The 20,525-nt window shown below is 43.9% G+C and overlaps 1 protein-coding gene across 4 annotated transcripts in view; it reads left to right on the forward strand.

Annotated features, from left to right (window-relative positions):
• LOC121288560 (segment polarity protein dishevelled homolog DVL-1-like) overlaps positions 1-20,525 on the forward strand; it is a 118,217-nt gene that overhangs the window by 78,670 nt on the left and 19,022 nt on the right. For all 4 annotated transcript variants that reach the window (XM_041207153.1, XM_041207154.1, XM_041207152.1 and 1 more), the window contains one exon: positions 12,205-12,337. In XM_041207153.1, coding sequence (XP_041063087.1) covers positions 12,205-12,337 — 133 coding nt within the window. The remainder of the gene's footprint in view (positions 1-12,204; positions 12,338-20,525) is intronic.

Consider the following 20,525-nt stretch of genomic DNA (forward strand, 5'->3'; position numbering starts at 1 on the left):
TGCTTGTCCCTCCTCACCATTGGACGTTACTTTTATTCAAATAATTGTCTTATTTTGGCCCCTTGGTTTGGGCATGGGACTCCTGGTACTTCATCAATGTCAGGCACCCTTACCTTTCTTTCTCTGGCTGGATACCCACAGGCAGCCCCTATTTGCCAGTTGCCTTCAGCATAAAAGCTGCTAGATATGTCGACCAGTGCCCTGAATCACCTCCAAGGGTCAGGTGGTGGGTCCTTCTCTTGCTCTATAATTAGGAGCTCACTGATGATATAGTGCTGCTGTCAGGCCCCAGAGATAAAAAGGAAAATTTGCTCAGAGGCTGTTTATCTGTGAGGATGGCTGAGGTCAGCTTTTATTACAAATATTAGTTTGAGGGAAACTTAGGGCAGTTGTGTGCAAACTAATTCAGCGTGACGGGGTGGAGTGGGAAGTGAGACCTCCCAACTCTCCAATCACCAATTGTCCTTAATTTGTCTCTAACCAATTGGTGCCATGAATAAACATGCCCGTATCAGGAACAGTGCTCATTACGGTCACTGGCTGATCATTTGGGATAAAGCACTTGGAAGTCCAGATACAAAGAAGCAACACTATTTTAAAAGAAGAACCAAACTGTAATGAGTTTATTTGCCTGCACACGTCGGACCTGCTTTGGATCAAACCGGTTGAGATTGGGACGTACAACAGAAGCCGCCCCCTCCCACCCTTTCCCTTACAGGCTTCCTGCCATGTCAAAATGTCCCTTAAGTTTTCCACCAGGAGTTGGGCTCAGCTCCAACTTCCTGCCCGCACCCTATTTTCCTTGATTCCCCGAGAGACCAAAAATCTGTCTATCCCCTTCTTAAATACAGTCAACGATGGAGCATCCACAACCCTCTTGGGTAGAGAATTCCAAAGATCCACAACCCTTTGAGTGAAGGAATTTCTCCTCGGCTCAATCCTAAATGATCAACCCCTTATCCTGAGACTGCCCACCCCTGTCCGTCATATTCCAGATATCCCAGCCAGGGGAAACGACCTCTGTGTCTACGCTGTCGAGCTCCTTCAGAATCTTATATATTGCAATAAGGTCACCTCTCATTCTTCTAAACTCTGGAGAATATAGACCCAATTTACTCATCCTCTTATCGTAGGATAACCCTCTCATCCCAGGACCAATCTAGTGAACTTTCACTGTACTCCCTCAGGTTCAAGTGTATCTTTTAAATATGGAAACCAAAACTGCATGCTACTCCAGATGTGGTCTCACCAAAGCCCTGTACAATTGTAGTAAGATTTCTTTATCAACCTTTTGGTGGCCCTTTGGCTTATAAAACACTCCCAATCTCAGAGTTGCTACTATTCTTTGCAAACTCAGAAACCTCTCCTAATGTAATACTACCCTTAACTTCCTGAGTAAGCCACAGATAGATATTTCTTACTGAGTTTATGTTTTTCAATGGAATGTATTTTTGTTGAATATTTTGAATAGTTTCTTTGAATGCTCTGTCCAATAGTATAACTGCTATAAACTACTCCCACCAGGAGTTGATGACACTTGCTATTCCTAATCTCCACCCATACTGACCCCACTTCATGACCTTCTGTACCAAGACCCTTCCTCACTAAAGTCCTTACCTCATCTTTTACTATCAGGGCTATCCATTTCCTTTGCCATTCTGTCTGTCTTTTCGAAATATCATGTACCCTGGAATATTTATTTTCCAATCTTGGCCACCATTTAACCACATCTCTCTAATGGCAATTGGATCTAAACCATTTATCTGTATTGTGCCACTAGTTCATCTATTTTATTGTGAATGGTTCGTTCATTCAGATAAAGTGCCTTAAATTGATTTTAAAATTTTCATCCTTGTTTTCAAATCTCTTCATGGCCTCGCCCTCCTGGCTCCAGCCCCACAACCTTTGGAGGTATCTCCGCTCCTCTAATCCTGGATTCTTGAGCATCCCCAATTTTAATTCTTCCATTGATAACTGTGCCTTCAGTTGTCCAAGCCCTAAGCTCCCCACAAGTCTCTAAAATTTCCCTTCTTTAAGACAGTCCTTAAAACCCACCTCTTTGCCCAAACTTTTGGTCATCTGACTTGACATCTCTTGTGTACCTCGGTGTCATATTTTGTTTTATAATGTTCCTGTGAAGCACCTTGGGGTGTTTGATTATGTAAAAGGCATTATATAAATAAAAGTTCTTGTTAATTGTTCCTTGTGATACTTTGAATGATCGCACTTTCAGAAATGTCCTGTCAAGGTTCTATGTTTTTTTCTTTCAGGGATGTGGGCATCGCTGGCAAGGCCTGCATTTATTGCCCATTCCTTGTTGTCCTTGAGAAGGTAGTGGTGAGCTGCCTTCTTGAACCGCTGCAGCCCATGTGATGTAGTTAGATCCACAGTGCTGTTAGGCAGGGAGTTCCAGGATTTTTACTCAGCGACAGTGAAGGAACAACGATATATTTCCAAGTTAGGCTGGTGAGTGGCTTGGAGGGGAACTTCTAGGTGGTGGTGTTCCCTTGTGTCTGCTGCCCTTGTCCTTCTAGATGGTAGTGGTCATGGGTTTGGAAGATGCTGTCTCAGGAGCCTTGGTGAGTTGCTGAAGTGCATCTTGTAGATGGCGCACACACTGCTGCCAATGTGCATGGGAGGGAGTGAATGTTTGTGGATGTGGTACCAGTCAAGCGAGCTGCTTGATGATGTCCAGCTTCTTGAGTGTTGTTGGAGCTGCACTCATCCAGGCAAGTGGAGAGTATTACATCACTCCTGATTTGTTCTTTGTAGATAGTGATCAGGCTTTGGAGAGTCAGGAGGTGAGTTACTCGCCACAGGATTCTTAGCCTCTGATCTGCTCTTGTAGCCACAGTATTTATATGACTAGTCCAGTTCACTTTTTGATCATTGGTAACCCCCAGGATGTTGATCATGGGGGATTCAGCAATGGTAATGCCATTGAAGGTCAAAGGACAATGGTTAGATTCTCTCTTGTAGGAGATAGTCATTGCTCGGCACTTATGTGGCGTGCATATTCCTTGCCACTTGTCAGCCCTATTGTCCAGGTCTTGCTGCATTTGGACATTGACTGCTTCAGCAGTAGAACATCCCTACTTCTGGACTTATGATGGAAGGAAGGTCATTGATGAAGCAGCTGAAAATGGTTGGACCTAGGACTCTACCTTGAGGAACTCCTGTAGCAATGCCCTAGGACTGACATGATTGACCTCCAACAACCACGGCCATCTTCCTTTGTGCTAGGTATGACTCCAGCCAGCGGAGAGTTCTCCCCCGATTCCCATTGACTCCAGTTTTGCTAGGTCGCCTTGATTCCACACACTGTCAAATGCTACCTTGATGTCAAGGACTGTCACTCTCATCTCTGTAGTTCTACTCTCTTGGTCCATGTTTGAACCACGACTATAATGAGATCAGAAGCTGAATGACCCTGACGGAACCCAAACGGAGCATTAGTGAGCAGGTTATTGCTAAGCAAATGTCTCTTGATTGACTGTTGATGACTTATTCCATCACTTTACTGATAATGGAGAGTAGACTGATGGGGCGGTAATTGGCTAGGTTGGATTTGTCCTGCTTTTTGTGTACAGGACATATCTGGGCAATTTTCCACATTGCCGAGTAGATGCCAGTGTTGGAGCTGTACTGGAACACGGGAGTCAGTCTGTGCTCAGCAGCACTGATCAAGCACTAATGACCGATTGGCATCTGGGGGTATGCTCACACACACAACTAATGACTCCACTTTTCAATTCCTCTTTTGGGTGGTGGTGGGAGGGATGGCTCATCTGCCAACTAAAAGAACTTCTGTTTATGATAAATATGCTGAGAGGTATGAAGCTGTGTAATAATCCAGTGCTCTAAGGATTGGCACAAATCTGGTGTTGGGCTGGGGAATTGAGGTGGAATTGATTTCAGGCAGCAATACAAAATGGGTGGTGGTGGGAGCTGCAGGGAATAAGCTGCCTGCTTTAAACCCACTCAGTTTTTTTCTTCATTGAAGCAAGTGCCCAACACTATTTCTAACCCCCAAGTATCCAGTGAGTCGTCAAGACTCTATGCAAATGAATATGTATGTGAAACTTGGAATCTGAAGAGCTATTAATGCAAATCAGATTTACAAACTGACACTGTGTAAAATGCCATTTAAATCCGCTTGGATTTGAAGGGAGGTTTTTTCACTCTCCTGTGAACTGCACAGAGATTCTGCTGTCACGTGAGAAATGTGACATGAGGTGTTTCAGCACCGAATATTTGAAAATGCAGAGAGAAAGCCTATAAGACCAAGGAAAAGAAATTGGGGTAGGGATTGGAGGCCCTGGTTGATCTGGTATCAAGGAACTGTTTAACGAGAAGAAATGTCTGGATGGGAGATTAAGTAAAAGTGCTTTCCCTTTATCAAGGCGCAATTTGATTTTATTCTTTTGTGGGATGTGGGCATTGTTGGCAAGGACAACATTTATTGTCCATCCCTACTTGACCTTTAAAAAGGTGGTGGTGAGCTGCTGCCTTCAACTGTTCGATTCTTTGTTGTGTAGGCACACCCATGGTGCTATTAGGGAGGGAGGGAGTAACAAAATTTTCACCCAGCAACAGTGAAGAAATATTGTCAAGTGACAATGGCATGTGACTTGGAAGTGATGGTGTTGCTATGGACCTGCTGCCCTGGTTCTTCTCAGTGGTAGAGGTTATGGATTTAAAAGTTGTGGTCCAGGGAGTGCTGCAGTGTAGCTTGTAGCTGTTCCACACCTCTAGCACATATTGGCTGCAGTGGATGGAGTAAATGTTTCAGGTTGCTGATTGTACTGAGACAAGTGAGAAGATTTAGCCTGGAATGGTGGGTCTGGTGAGCTGCAATTGGACTTGTCAATTCCGCTTCAGCTGGTCATAGATGGGGTGGGAAGAGACTGAGGTAGGGCTGCTCTCCCAGAATCAATGAATCAATGCCATGTGTCACTCCCTTCCTGAGTGATGTGATAATCCAGGCATGGCCTGGTGCATTTAATATGCATGCCAATACTCACAGGGCCATACTGAGAGAGCGCTGCGCTGTTGAAAAAGTATATTGGGTGAGTGTTGCAATGCCAAAGAGGGGTGATATGAAGGGAGTCAGAAATGCCAATTTTTGGATGAAGCATTAAACTGCGCTCTCAGGTTGACATGAAAGATCTTATTCAAAGAAGCTCAGAGGTGTTCTAGCTGGTGTCCTGGCCAATAGAGATCTTCCAACCAGTTTAATTAAAAACAGATTATCTGGTCATTATTGGTGTTTGTGGGATCTGTGCAAATTGGCTCTGTGTTTTCTACATTAAAACAGGGACTACTTCATTGGCTGTAAAATGTTCAGGTACGCCCTGAGATTGTGAAAGGTGATATATAAATGCAAGTCCTTTTGTTTCATTTTCTTCTATATGGCACAGTGAAGTGTGTATTCTGAGCCATGCAGAACAGGAAGGGCCCAGGTTCCATTCTTAACGTGTATTGAGTTCGCTGATTGAAGCTGGGGCTCCTACAATTGGCCTCAGCACCCCTGTATGAGCAAGGGGACAAAATCACCCAGTGTTCTAGCTGCTCATTGGTGACTCTGCAACAAAGTGCATTGTTGGAGAGGACTACGCTTGGGTCTGATGGCCCAGTGGTTAAGTAGTATACCTCTCTTCACCTTTTCGTCTCATGCATAAAAGTGCACTGTCACTGATAGCTCTTTCAGGAGAGGAGGGAACCTGAACCCCAATGAAAGCAGGTTGCCGATCCCTTGTGAAAGTCGGCACCTTCAGGAGAGAAGGGGAGAAAGGGTGAAAGATTTTTAAATAGTAACATTTTGAAGTCAAATGCCACTAGTTAGAATGTAACCTCAGATTAAAAAACATCAGATTGTGGCAGGGAAGGGGTTAATCTCAAAGCTGGGCAGAACAGCACCCTGCTGATACAAAACAGTGCCTCACACTATGCTGAAACTCATTCAGTCCTTCATCATAATAGCAGGGTGCCTGAGGCAGGCATTGACGGTCCACAGGAGAGGGAGGTGGGAGAGAGCAAGAGGGAGGGGGGGAATAATTTGCATGTGCTGTTGCTATTGGATTCTCATCAGATGATGTGACTGCCCCTCTCCGCCTGAAAAATAGGAGATTTATGTCAGTGCAATATTTTTATTGTATCACAAGTACGTGAGCTGCAAGCACAGGCAGTCCTGTGGACTGTTTATGTGCAGATTGGCATGCATATCTCTCACCTTCATCTCTGGGAAGTTACTGTGCTTTACAGTAAGTAATTTTTGATGTTTGTGATGTAGCAGATAGAGCAGGTTAGGCTGTTAGTCAATGGAAGGGTATTTCCATCACTGTTCCAGCTCAATGTTTGTGTGTTGTTAGTGACTGGCACATCAAAGTGTAGACATCAGTGGGTATCTTGCCACAAGGCTGTGTAGTATAGCCTTTATTCATACTAATATTCTAGCCATACTAATGAGACAGACATTGTGTAAATCGGGTATCTTGCTATTAAACAGAATCCATTGCTCCTACAGAGAACAGGTTGTGGTTTCCAGGCGTAACTTGAGCAGAGCCCTGCTCTTAAACACCATTGTTGTTTGTTGATTTACAGTATCCCTGTTGTTCCTTGGATTGGGCAGTGTGTGTTGAGTTAATTTTCTGCACCCAGCCACTGCTGTAAGAGGATTATTTAAAGTAATTTATGAGGTTAGAAATTTATAATCTTTAGCTGAGATTCTGACTGGTAATGACACCCTCCTCCTGTGCCCAACCATCGCTTCTGGGCGAGGATACGTCGGCTGAATGTCTAAGACACTCTCGATTGGGCACTATCATGTTCCGCAACTGAAGCAATGGATTCTTTTATTTTGATAATGTAACATCTCCAAACATTCCCCTGAAAATAAAAATCTGAGGAGAAAGTGGGAGGAAAGTCCTGAGTAATCACAGGCATCAAACAGAGCGCAATACTAGATTATATTTTGTACAGTGAAGAAATAGGGTTCTCAAAAATTCAACCATTGAATAATTACCAAATCCCCAATTACGTGGGATCCCACTGCTCAGCATTGCCTGTACGAAGTATATCACTCTTGTTATCAGCCTGTAGTAATACAGGAAAACTTAATCACAGAACTTAATGCAATGTCATATCAGTTAACTGCTGTCAGCTGAAGGTATGTAAAAAAAAAACTGAGACGATCACCCCCAGTAAAAATATGTTCCTTCTCCTGGAGGTTGGGTTAATCAAACCGCTTTGACAGCAAACTTGGATGTTCGGAAGCTTTGGTACAGTGTGACTTGCAGCCTTCACCACATCTGTGAGCAATCGGGGAAGGGAGTGGGTGACAGGGCACTTGGTCTATCATTTCCTTTACATCTTCAGCCCTCATTTCTTGGCTGATTTCAAGGCTGCTGACAGTGTGGGGTTGACCTCCGTCACACCCAAATCACACTACTCTGTTTTCGACTCCATTCTTGTGGGTGATTCAATATTGCATGTTGGTTATTCTTCCTGGCCATTGTGTGACACGAGCTCTTAGAGCTGCATCCCAAAGGCTTGATGGATTATTTCACCACACTGTGTGGTACTGTGTCACAGAGACCAGCAAGGTTTCAGATATCATTCCCACAGTTATAAGAGCTCAGCTAGAGAAGTAGCCCTGATGCTACAATTGATTTCAGTGTCCTTAGATTAGAAAGGGGAAAATCAGCTTTGGTTCCGCTCTTGATCACAACCCCAGTTTGCGACCATGGAATGTTTTTGTGAAAGCCCTGGTTTGGTGCACAGAAGGACTGGTTTCACTTCAGGGTTGCAGGAAAGGAAGGTCACACTGGCAGTGTGTGTAAGTAATGATGTCACTTTCCCACAGATTGTGGCTGTCACCATTCAGGACCAACATACAGCTACAGTGCAGCAAGTGATGCCCAACGAAATCTGTGGAAGGAGCAGCGGATTTAACACTGTGCCCTGAAGTAGTCTTGGAACTGCCATGGATCTGTTGTGCCTTCTGTCCCAGTAAAATATTTCTGCACTGTGTGTGGGATTGTAGGTGACCTGCCCTCTCAGGGATTGCACAGCCTTTGAAGCAGGAGATGGACTGTAGTTCCTTTGCATTCTCACAAAGGAACGTGTTGCGATATCAGCGATGGTTACATCTAGACTTTGGCAGTGCTTTGGAAGGAACAGGCAGAGACCAGGGCCCACACAACACTCTTCTCAACTCATTCGAAGCCTTCAGTCCGCCCACTCCTTCCTGAGACCACTACAGCCAGTGCGATGCTTTCCCGAAGCACCACCCCAGGTTTATCAGTGTAGGTATAAAATGGCTGAAGAAACAAGTGGCATTGAACCTCACACTCTTCAGACCGGATCCCGCCCAAAAGTTACAAGAGTGCACCAGCTATTGGTGCCTGGCACCGACTGGCACAAGGCAGCACGGATTGGCGCACTGCTGTCCCGGGTGAATTCTATTATTGTTCAGTTATTGCAACAAGCAAAGCTGTATTTAGATTTGAACAACATGCGACCAGTCCAACGCCAAGAGAAAACAAGATGTCAAAAACAAAGACAAACCCTGCTTCCAGCTCCCGCTGACCCACACTCTTAGCTTGGCCCACTCTCTTCCCTCACCACACCCTTACAACCTCATCCTCATTCCCCACCGTTACCACCGTCCCCCTGTGCCTCGCCCCCGGCCCCTCAGCCCCCCTCTCCGGGCCCCTCAGCCCCCTCCATATTCCTACCTTCACCTAAGCCTCATCCTTACTGTACCACATCAGCATTGCAAGCCCCATTGTTAATGTAATGCATCCCCCCTCGTCACTAACTCACCTGGATATGACCTAGATAAAATTTGTTCAGTTGCCTGCTCTGATCCCCTATCTCCTGCAGGCACTGACTGAGCATTGCTTTATGGGGACATGCATCTACCTCACCATCAGTGTTCATTCCCCATGTTGAAGCCTATGCAGAGAAGTGTTGGCAGGCTATTGAATGATCACAGCTGAGCCAGATTCTGTCCATGTGTGCTTTCTCCACTGGTTCCTGTCAGGAGCAGAAATCCGAGCTGATTTCTCTGCCCTCCCTAAACCAAGTGTGCTGAGGTCAATTCTTAACTCTACCGTCACCCTGCTTGGGTTCAGCTAACTCTGCTCTAACTGAGGATGGAACCTAAAACCAAATGGTCCGTCAGTCTCAGCTACTGAGCCATCAGGGAGCTGAGAAGCCTGTGATTTAACCACCAACACTTGACTCTAGCATTAGCACATAGTACACATAGGAATCCCTTAAATGCTAAATATACATGATGGTCTTTAAATTGTCATGAGGCAGAAATACTATCTGTGGCACTTGTTCTCAGACAAATCATTCCTGCTGCCCCTTTTCACAGTGACAACTCAGAATGATGGGTTCATGCCTTGGTATACCCAGAGTGATGTATGTGAGAGTGATATATCCTGGTATGGGTCCATCTGGGGTGATATACTTTGGTCTGGGTACACTGGAATTGATAGCTGATATTGGTGCAAGATGATGCACTGAGCGGTACTTCCTAGTCTGGTGTGGTACGGAGCCCCTGACAAGCACTGACAGACTGCTTATCAGAGGAAATCTGTGCTGTTGCTCAGTAACCTTCGGCTGTACTATTAGCAACAGCAGAATTCAGCAAGAATGAAAGATGATTGCCAAAAAGGAACAAATGGCCTTTCATTCATTGGCTGAGTGACAGTATAAGGAGAGTTGAGGGAGCTGAGCTGCCAGTGCTTTCTAAAGTTTCATCAAGTTGATTTGAGGAAGTGTTCCAAATAACCAGATTTCCCCAGGTCCTTTTCCACGAAAGCCTCCCCGTTCTATACTACAAGAGATTCTTGGGACTACATTTTCTGTCCTTCCCAACATGGCATGCAGCACTGTTTGAGATCGGGCTTCCTGCAGATCCTGAAACTCACTGTCAAAACAACCCAGTCAGAGTGAAGGTCCACTGGCACTGCTGACTACAACATGGAAGGATGGAGAACATGGCAATTACAAATGGAAAACATGGACACCCAGACTTAACTACCAACAAAATCTTGGTTAAAAAGAGAGGAGGGATCTGAAGAATTTGTTATTCACGTGTCACTACTCCCCATGACGTCCCTGCTCAGTGCAGCCCCTACATTACTCCATTTTCCACTCTGCTGCTTTTACCCCAGTTCCTGTTGCTCCCCCTCTGCTCTCACGTTTATGCAGAGTGTAGTTGAGCCTTCATAATACTCTGAAGTGCCACCATGAGTTTCTGCCAGTAGAGCCATTTATGGCACAGAAGGAGGCTATTTGGCCTATTGAGTCCATGCTCTGTGGAGCAAAGTACTGTGACATTTGGAAGGGGCAGAAACATCTTTACTTTCTTTAATTCTATGATGTTTTGTTTGTTTCTTATATGTGTAGCAATGCCATGACTGTATTGTCCTTGGCCTCACTCAATGAATTTTTTAAAGAAAACCTGAAATGAAGGGAAGGAACAGTATGTATAATAGAAGAAAGGCACAGTGGTTAAATGGAGAACTGATTTTGGCAACTGGCATCAAAGGTTAGGCATATTAGAAGTTATAAATGCAGTGACAGCCCTACAGACAGAATAAGGTACAGAAAAATAGTTAGCATTGACTTCAGGCAGCACTGTCCAATCCATTAGCCACAACTCACATGTGGCTAATTAGTAATCTTGGTGGCCAAAGTCAAGGCAGACAGGGTCCTTGGTTGTTTCACCCTGGCTATTCATTACAAAACTAGGAAGATAATAATTAGGCCATAGAAGATGAGACACCATTCGACATATCTTGGGCAAAGTGAAGATAGCTGTTATTACTTGGAGAAAGCGCAGAGAAGCTAGGGTGATTGCCTGAGAGCAGTTACTATGAGGATATCCTTGATAGCTTGGATTTGTATGTCCAGGAGCAAAGTATTTAAGATTATTAAAGATAAGGGCAACGTTATGGTAGATGGTCTGTTTGAAGTGATGGGAAACAATAAATCTGGAGGCCACTCATGAAACCTGCGCTGTGAAGGAAGTGAAGCTGAAGCTCTTTAACTTTTACTTATCCTAGAGAATGTAGAGAGATAGACAAATCAACTAAAAGTATTGACACGGGCTAAAAGTCCATTAAAAAGGAAAGTAAGCAACATGTTGGGGTTCATTTCTAAATGGATAAAATTAGAAAGATAAATTATATTAAACTTCTATAGAAACTTAGACCACATTTGGGATATTGTAAACAGTTCTCATCTTCATACTATAAAAAATAAAGGCGCTGGAGAAGGTGCAAAAAGATTTACTAGAATGATATGAAAAATCAGAGGTTGTAAGCATGATAGGCTGAAGAGGGCCTTGGTTTTTCTCAGAAAAGAGAAGTCCAGAGAAGGTGCCATCAAGATTTTGGAAAGGTTTGATTGATCTGAAGATGATTCCATTTGCAGGGAGACCAGAGCTAGGGGCCATCACTATAAGATGGTCACTAATTAGTCTAATAGGGAATTTGGGGGAAACTTCTCTACCCAGTGTGTGTGGTTAGAATGTTGAACTTAGAATCCCAGAATGCTTGCAGCACAGAGGAGGCCATTTGGCCCATCCTGTCTATGCTGGCTCTCCAGAGGAGCAATTTACCTAGTGCCATTCCCTTGCCTTCTCTCCATAACCCTGATATTCTTCCTTTTCAGGTAATATTCCAATTCTCTCTTGAATACCTCGATTGAACCTGCGTCTATCTCACACACAGGATATGTACTCCACAAAAAATAGTTCCGGTAACTAGCATAGATGCATTTATGGAGAAGCTAGATAAACACATAAGGGAGAATGGAATAGAAGGATATGTTGAAGGATTTAGATGAAAAGGGTAGGAGGAGGCTTGTGTGGAGCATAAACACCATATGGGCCTTTGGACTGATTAGCCAAATTCTGTGTATATTGTGTAATGTAAGCATCTCTTTGTGTATGGGTATGAGCATTGCTAAGGCTTCAGAGCATTTCTGTTTAACCCCTTTGGTCAATAGCAGATTTCCTTCACATGGTTTACAGCTGGCAAAGATACTGATTGGGAGTCTACTTCCCTGGATGGACCTTTTGGATATTATTTCAGTAATATGTTTGTGTCTCTCCAAGAATAAGTAGAAGTTAATCATGAATGCCATTATGCGTCATCTAATGGCACAGCACTTCTCCCACAGTTCCACGAGTAAATGGACACACAAAACCAGATCGGCATCGCAATGCAGGTGGTTATGAGAGTGCCTCCACGGTGATGAGCAGCGAGCTGGACTCGAGTAGCTTCATCGATTCAGATGATGACAACACTAGCAGGTAGGAGCAAAGGTGATACATTGTTTATCAGAGTGACAGATGATGTAACTTACGGGGAAGAGGCCAGATGATATATCACCTGTCAATCCTGCCTTTCTGATGAGGGAAGAATGTGCAAGATAATTACTTCTATTCAGATCTGGGATACTGAACTCCATGTAGTGCTCTCCCCAGTTAAATTTGTCATTGGCTGCTGGGCTTTACAGACCAGCTAACCCCTACTGTGTTATACAGGAATCCAATTGCAGACCCAGTGACAAGAGGCACTCAATCCAGAGAGGACAGCAAGTTACTCTAGTTACTCCAATAACCTTGAACATGTTCTTGTCTCCCAGCTCTCTCAACTCCCTATTTGGATCCCTTCAATTAAGTTTCTGCCTCTTCCACTGCACCAACGTGGCCCTATCCAACAAATGACATCTTCAGTGACTATAACCATGATGGATTATTCCTCTTTGACCTTGCTGCAGCCCTTGATCTACTCAAACATCCTTGCTAAGCATCTCCCCTCTGTTGCATTGCGTGCTGGAACCCTCTTGATTGTTCCACTTCACCTAATTGATTGTAGCCAGAGCCTCTACAACAATGGATTTGTTTCACATCCCCTACACTGTTACCTCCAGGGTCCCCCCAACAATCTGTGCTCTGCTCTTCATTTTCTACCTGTTGTCCCTTGGCAATATCATCTTCATACATGGAGTCAGTTTCCACATGTATACTGACAACACTCAGCTCTTCCTCTCCACAAACCTCTCCTCACATCTTCACTTTTAGTGTATTTCTGGACTGCTTCTCCAACATCCAGTTCTGGAGTAGCTGCAACTTGCTCAGTTAAATATTGGGAAGATTGAAGCCATTGTCTTTGGTTCCTGATATAAACTCTGTAATACAGCCTCCAACTCCATCTCTTTTTTTGGGCAAGTGTTTCAGGCTGTTTGCAACCTCAACGTCCTATTTGACCTGAGCTTCTGTCGTTACACTCTCTCTGTCACAAGGACCTACTTCCACCTCTGTAATATCACCCACCTCCACTCCTACCTCAACCTATCTGCTGATGTAACCCTTATCTGTGCATTTGTCACCTCCGCACTCATCTATTCCTTTGCTATTCTGTGCAACCTCCTATCCACCATCTGCCTCAAACTTTAACTTATCCAAAATTCTTGTTGTCAGTATCCAATCCTGCACCAAATCCCACTCATTCATCACCTCTGGGTTCACTCACCTGTACTGGCTCCTGGCCCCTAATGCTTCCAATTTAAAACTTTCACCTTTGGGTTAAATCCTTTCATTGTCTCACCCCATCCTATCTTTGTAATCTTCTCCCCATTTACTCTATTTTTCCAACTTTGGCCTCTTGAGCAACTCCTCCCCTTTCCTTCGCCCCATCATTGGCATCTGTGCTTTTGGCCATCTAACCCCACACTCACTGTACAGCCCCACCTCAAACTCCTCCACCTCACTCTCCACTTTTAAGCTCCTCTTTATTATACTTATGTGTAGTGCCTTGGGCATTTTGCTATGTTAAAGGCAATATATAATTGTATCATTGCTGTTGTGAAAACAACCTACAATTGACTGATTAAAATCTAAGTCATATTCAGGGAAATCTTTGACTGGTCATTTTGGGACAATGAAAGTTAACTGGTTTAACTAAAAGGCTGACCCAAGCTCATGGTTAGACCAACCAATATTCCACTTTCAACCATTAAACCTTTACTTAGGTGTCTTTTAATGGTATTGTGTACTGAGCCCTTTGTGCTTACTAGGATACTGGGTCACTTCCTGTCAGCTACTCCCTAATTATGTTGAGTTAATTCCTTTATCTCTTTCAATTTTGTTTTATTCAATATTCTGCTCCCCTCCTCTCCTGAAGGTGCTCAGTCTAACTGGGGCCTGGATTTTACGTGGTGGCTGTGGCCCCATCTATTGATGAGGACAATCCTACCTTGGCCTGCCATGGGAGTCCCGACCCGATTTTACATGCAATAGGCAATTAACTGCCTGCCGTCAGTGTTCCCCTCTCTTTAAGGAATGAGGCCCTACCCCCAACCAACTATTTATTGTATGAGTGCAGACAGTGAAGGTCAGCAGGATAGTTGGGCCTGGAGCCAGTACAGCAAGCCTGATCCTGCCCACAGAGGGATTCAATTGAATCAGATGGGTAACTTGGATGATTTATTTTTCCCTTCACGTGCTCAGGGATACCAAGAAAATTGGTAACTCCAGCTGTGACCAGCTAACTCTGCACAGACCTGGGACTGAAACTGGCTCCATGTTGGTTTCATGGCTCATGGAATTTTACAGCGCAGATGGAGGTTGTTTTGCCCATCACCCCAAACTGGCTCACTGAAAAAGCTCTCCCTTTCATTAGATTTCACTACCCTTTCCTTATTCAGACCTTCATCCCTGTGCTGGCTCTCTGAATGAGATATCCATTCACTGTGCCCTTTTAAATTTAAGTTTTTCAAATATTTATTCATTCCTTTTTTAAAAGCTTTTTATAAGGAATTGTCTCTTCCACAGTTTCTGATCAAGCATTCATTGTCCCAACAACCCTTTGTATAAAGAAATTCTCCCACCCTCACTCTGAATTCTCCAGGTGACAATTATGTCCTGACTCACTGACCAGGAGAAATGGGTTCAACTTTACAAAAACATACTATAATCTTGATCACCTTTCCCGGTTTCCTCTCGACCTCCTCTGCTGTAATGAAAAGAGCCCCAATTTCTCTTGTCTCGCCTCATTTCTATGACCACTTATTCTGTATCACTTCAGTGAATGTCCTGCACCTTTTCCCTGGCTCAGCATCACACCAGACAGTCCTGGTGCTTTAAGAACTAAAGCAAACATTCTGGAGGAAGGAAGAGGTGTTCAGTAAGTCACAGTGCTTACTGGCAGTAGAACACAAACTTTTGCTGTAATTCCTTTCAACCCAGCTGGCGGTTGTCCGAGGAAAGGGACAATGGCAAACAGTCTCCTTACTGCTCACCTTCACTTTGCCATAGAAAACACGTAGTTTGGAATGAGGCCCTTTGGAATGTGATTAATTGATTTATTTGTTTATTGCTTCAGTTGCTGGAGTGAGGCATCGTCAACCTCGCTGTCTGGACTGACATAGATCCAGCAATTTAAGCCTCAAACCTAAAATGTTCATTAGCTGCACCTCTACTCTTTAATCTTGCTTCTTGTGCTCCTGTCAGAAACCTGAGCTGATTTTACAAGCCAAGTGGCAAGCTTGTTAAAGTAGAACTTGAAAAATGTGAATCATGCAAGTTATGTTACAAAAAAGAAAGCCTTAATGCGGGGCATGAGGGAGTGTGCATAATCTGTTCCCCTCATTGCAGTTTTGCATTTTATTTTACATGCCAGATTTATAAAATCAGATAAATTACTTTAAAAAAAAAACCTTACAGAATCAAAGAATGGTTACAGCACAGAGGGAAGCCATTCGGTCTGCAATGTTTGTGCTGGCACATCTGAAGGAACAATTCGCCTAATATTCCCCAGCCTTTTCCCCATAGCCCTGCAAATCTTCCCATTTTCCCCAACCTCTCCTGAAGACACTGACTTTTACTGGGGTTCAGATTTCCCTGCTCTCCTGAAGGTGCTGACTCTCACTGGCGTTAAGGTCCCCTCCTCTTGAAGGTGCTGACCCTCACTGGGGTTCAGCTCCCCTCCTCTTCTGAAGGTGCTGACTCTCACTGGGGTTCAGCTCCCCTCCTCTCCTGAAGGTGCTGACTCTCACTGGGGTTCAGCTCTCCTGAAGTTGCTGAGTCTCACTGAGTTTCAGGTCCCCACCTCTCCTGAAAGCACAGTTCCAGCAGCCGCAGTTTTTTGTTTTTATTCCTTTGTCAGAGTTTGGTTGTTGAAGATTCAGTAGCCCTGTTGCAGTACTTTAATCAAGTGATGGCTGAGACAGTAAGCTATTGAACTACAGTGGAATCACAGTCAAAGCCAATTCTGTCTCCCAGTGTTCACACACTCGCATTTTGCAGCAGAAGTCACTGGATAGCGATCAGGTGCAGGAGCCCTGGCTGGTTTATCCTCTCCAGCTGGGGCACTGAGCCCAATTACTGCCACAGTTAGCACAGACAAGGTAGAGCCTATATCTTCTGGTGGCAGAATTGAGACCGTTGTTCACAAGGACTTTCCCAACTGAGCCATTGGAAAGGACGTTGTGGCCTTTTAATGCTGTGAGGAAGAAGTATGAATGCTGTGTAGTTAATAAGACTGTGCTGGCTACCTGCTCAATCCAGTCACTCACTCACCACTCTCACCAACCTAATGATTTGGAAAGTGGAACCTGCCCTTTTTCAGAATTACAAAGTTGTTACAATGTAGAAAGAGGCCATTCAGCCCATCATATCTGCACCAGCTGTCCAAATGAGCAGTTCCCTTAGTGCCATTCTCCTGCCCTCTTCCTCTGCATATTTTTCCTTTTCAGGTAGCAGTCAAATTCTCTTTTGAATGCTTCAGTTGAACCTGTCTCCACCACATTCCCAGGGAGTGCATTCCAGACCTTAACCACGGGCTGCATGAATAGGTTTTTTGTTATATCGCTTTTGCTTCTTTTGCCAATTTTGCCCCCTCATTCTTGGTCCTTTCAGGATTGAGAACAGTTTCTCCCTATCTGCTCTGTCCAGACCCCTCATGACCTTGAATGCTCCTATCCTATCTCCTCTCAGCATTCTTTTTTCCAAGGAAAACAGCTCTAACTTTGCCAATCTATCTTCATAATTGAAGTTCCTCATCCCTGGACCCATTCTCGTGAATCTCTTCTGCAATTTCCCCAGTACCTTCACATCCTTCCTAAAGTGCGGGTGCCCAGAATTGGGTGCAGTACTCTAGCTGAGGTCAAACTAGTGTCTTATAGAAGTTCAGCGTAATCTCCTTCCTCTTGTACTCTCTGCTCCTATTAATAAAACTTAGGATACTGTATGCATTATTAACTGTTGTCTCAAACTGTCCTGCCACTTTTAATGATTTATGCACATATACACCCAGATCTCTCTGTTCCAGCACCCCCTTTAGAGATGTACCCTTTATTTTATATTGTCTCTTCATGTTCATCCTACCAAAAGGGTCACTTTACATTTCTCCATATTGAATTTCATCTGCCATCTGTCTGCCCATTCCACCAACTTTTCTGTGTCTCTTTGAAGTTCTACACTATTCTCTTCACAGTTCACCAAGCTTCCAAGTTTCAAATCATCCGCAAACTTTGAAATTGTGCCCTGTACACCAAGAACTAGGTCATAAATATAAATCAGGAAAAACAAGAGTCCCAACACTGACCCCTGGGGAACTCCACCACAAACGTTCCTCCAGCCTGAAAACATCCATTAACCTCTACTCTCTGTTTCCTGTCACTCAGCCAGTTTCATATTCATGTTGCTACTGCCCCTTTTATTCTGTGATCTATAATTTTGCTTACAAGTCTGTTGTGTGGCACTGTATCAAATGCCTTTTCAAGGTCCATGTGCACCTTGAACTACATTGCCCTCATCAACTCTCTCTGTTACCTCTTCAAAAAACTCCAGCAAGTTAGTTAATCACTATTGTCCCTTAAGAGATCCATGCTGGCTTTCCTTAATTAACCTGCATTTGTCCATGCGACTATTAATTTTGTTCCAGATTATTGTTTCTGGAAGTTTGCCCATCCCCAAATTTAAATTGACGTGCCTATATTTGCTGGGCTTATCTTTACGCCCCTATTTGAACAGTATAACATTTGCAGTTCTCCACTCTTCTGGGACTATCCCCGAGTCTAAGGAAGACTTAAAAATTATGGCCAGTGCCTCTGCAGTTTCACACTCACCTCCCTCCATATTCCTGGATGCATCTCATCTTGTCCTTGTTCCTCATCAACTTTAAATATTGGTAGCCTAATCAATGCCACCACCATATCAGTTTTAAACCCTTCTAGTGTCTGAATTGCCTCCTCTTTCACCATGGCCTGGTTAGCATCTTCCATGTTTAAGGCAGATGCAAAGTATTCATTTAATACTTCAGCTGTGCCCTTTGCCTCCATGCATGAATCCCTTTTTTGGTCCCTGATAGGTCCTTCTCCTCTTGTTACCATCTTTTTACAATTTATATGCCTATAGAAGACTTTGGCTTTTCTTTTATGTTGGCTGCCAGGCTCTTTTCATACTCCCTCTTTTCACCTTTGTTTTTTCACTTTCCTTCTGAACCTTCTGTATTCAGCCAGGTTCTCAATTGTATTTTCCACCTGACTCTGTCATAAGCACACTTTTTCTTCTTTATCTTAATTTCGCTCTCTTTTGTCACCCAAGGAGCTCTGCTTTGTTTGCCCTACCTTTCTCTCTTGAGGAAATAAACCTTGACTGTGCCCAAACTATCTCATCTTTGAAGATAGCCCCTGGCTTTTCCTGACAATCTTTGGTTCCAATTAATTTGGTCCAGATCAGTTCTTACCTCATTGAAGTTGACTTTCCCTCAGTTAATCATCCTCACTCTGGGTTGTTCTTTGTCCTTTTCCATAGTCAGCCTAAACCTTAAGATACAAGATCACTGTCCCCTAAGCATTCTCCTGTGACACGTGACCCACTTGGCCCACCTCATTCCTAAGAGCCAGGTCCAGAAGTGCCTCCTTTCTTGTTGGACTGGAAACATACTGTTGTAGAAAATTTTCCGGAACATACTCTAGGAACTCTTGCCCCTCTCTACCCTTTATACTACTACTATCCCTGTCTATAGTTGGATAATGACAGTCCCCCATTATAGCTACTCTATAATTTTTGCATCTCTCTGTAATTTCCTTGCAAATTTGTTCCTCTGAATTAGCCCCACTAGTTGGTGGTTTATAGGTTACACCAAGTAATGTAATTGCACCTTTTTTGTTCCTTAGCTCTGGACAAATAGATTCTGTCCTTGAACCCTCTGATGCTTCCTCTTTCTCCAGCACTGTAATGCTGTCCTTAATCAACAGCACCACCGTCCCCCTTTTCTTTATTCCTTTCTTTCCTTAACACCTTGTATCCAGAAATATTTAACACCCATCCTACCCTTCTTTGAGCCAGGTATCTGTATAGCCTCAGCCTCATGTTTCCACGTGCCAATTTGCACCTGTAACTGTAGGGGTTCCCCTTTTCCCTCAGAGACCCTCCCCACACTCAAGTTCATGACATCAGATTCACAAGTGTATGGCTTGAACAGAATGACCTGTGAGACAAGTTTCTTCTGATAATTCACAATTGCTTTATTGAATCACCCACAACCCCACAGTACAAAACCCAAAATTTAAAACAACCTATTCCCAGTACCCTCACACACTCACCGTGACTCAGTTAAAACTTGCAAAAACACAGGCAAAACACCACGCCCTCTCAAGAAAAAAAAACCCTCAGACCAATATCACCAAGATATGGCTGAAACAAGTTACAAAGTACCTGCAAAAAAACACCAGATCTTCGCCCCAGACCCTCACAAAACCCTCACTACGATTTGGCTTACAATCCCCAACTTGACTGGTCTGTCTGGTGTTGACTGTAGGCCAGAGTCAAAGTGACCAAACTCATCCCTTCTTCCACTGCAGCCCAGATACTCAGACCTGCTCTACTTTTATAATAATTTAACTCAGACATGTCAAAACATATTCGTTTTATCTCCACCTTTTAGCCCATTTTGATCCCTTCCCCCCACCCCCACTAGGTCCATCTGTCACTTGCTCATCCTGCTTTCCACCCTTAATGTCACTATTAGCACATTCCTTAGATAATATCACCGCTGTCAAAACCCCTTTGTCCTTTTGTCTATGACATCTTTGGCAATCTTTTCTTCGCCTCCATCTATCACTGGCCCTCTATCCAGCTCTACCTGTCCCACCCCCCTCAACCAGCTTATGTTTCACCACATTTCTATATTTCTTTAGTTCTGATGAAGAGTCATATGGACTCGAAATGTTAACTGTGTTCCTCTCCACAGATGCTGTCAGGCCTGCTGAGTTTTTCCAGCTATTTTTGTTTTTGTTTCAGATTTCCAGCATCCATTTTTATCTTTATGTCAGAACATGTTTCCTGTTGTTCCAATGTCCGTTTAATTGATTCCACGCAAAGTCCAGACAAATGTCATCAACTCCTGCTGATTGAAACAATGCAGGGTTTCCATGGAAGATGCATCCAAACGAATATTATTGGTTCTCATTGTATGAACAATTCTCCT

The sequence above is a fragment of the Carcharodon carcharias genome, chromosome 15 (assembly GCF_017639515.1).
Source record: "Carcharodon carcharias isolate sCarCar2 chromosome 15, sCarCar2.pri, whole genome shotgun sequence".
Lineage (NCBI taxonomy): Eukaryota > Metazoa > Chordata > Chondrichthyes > Lamniformes > Lamnidae > Carcharodon > Carcharodon carcharias.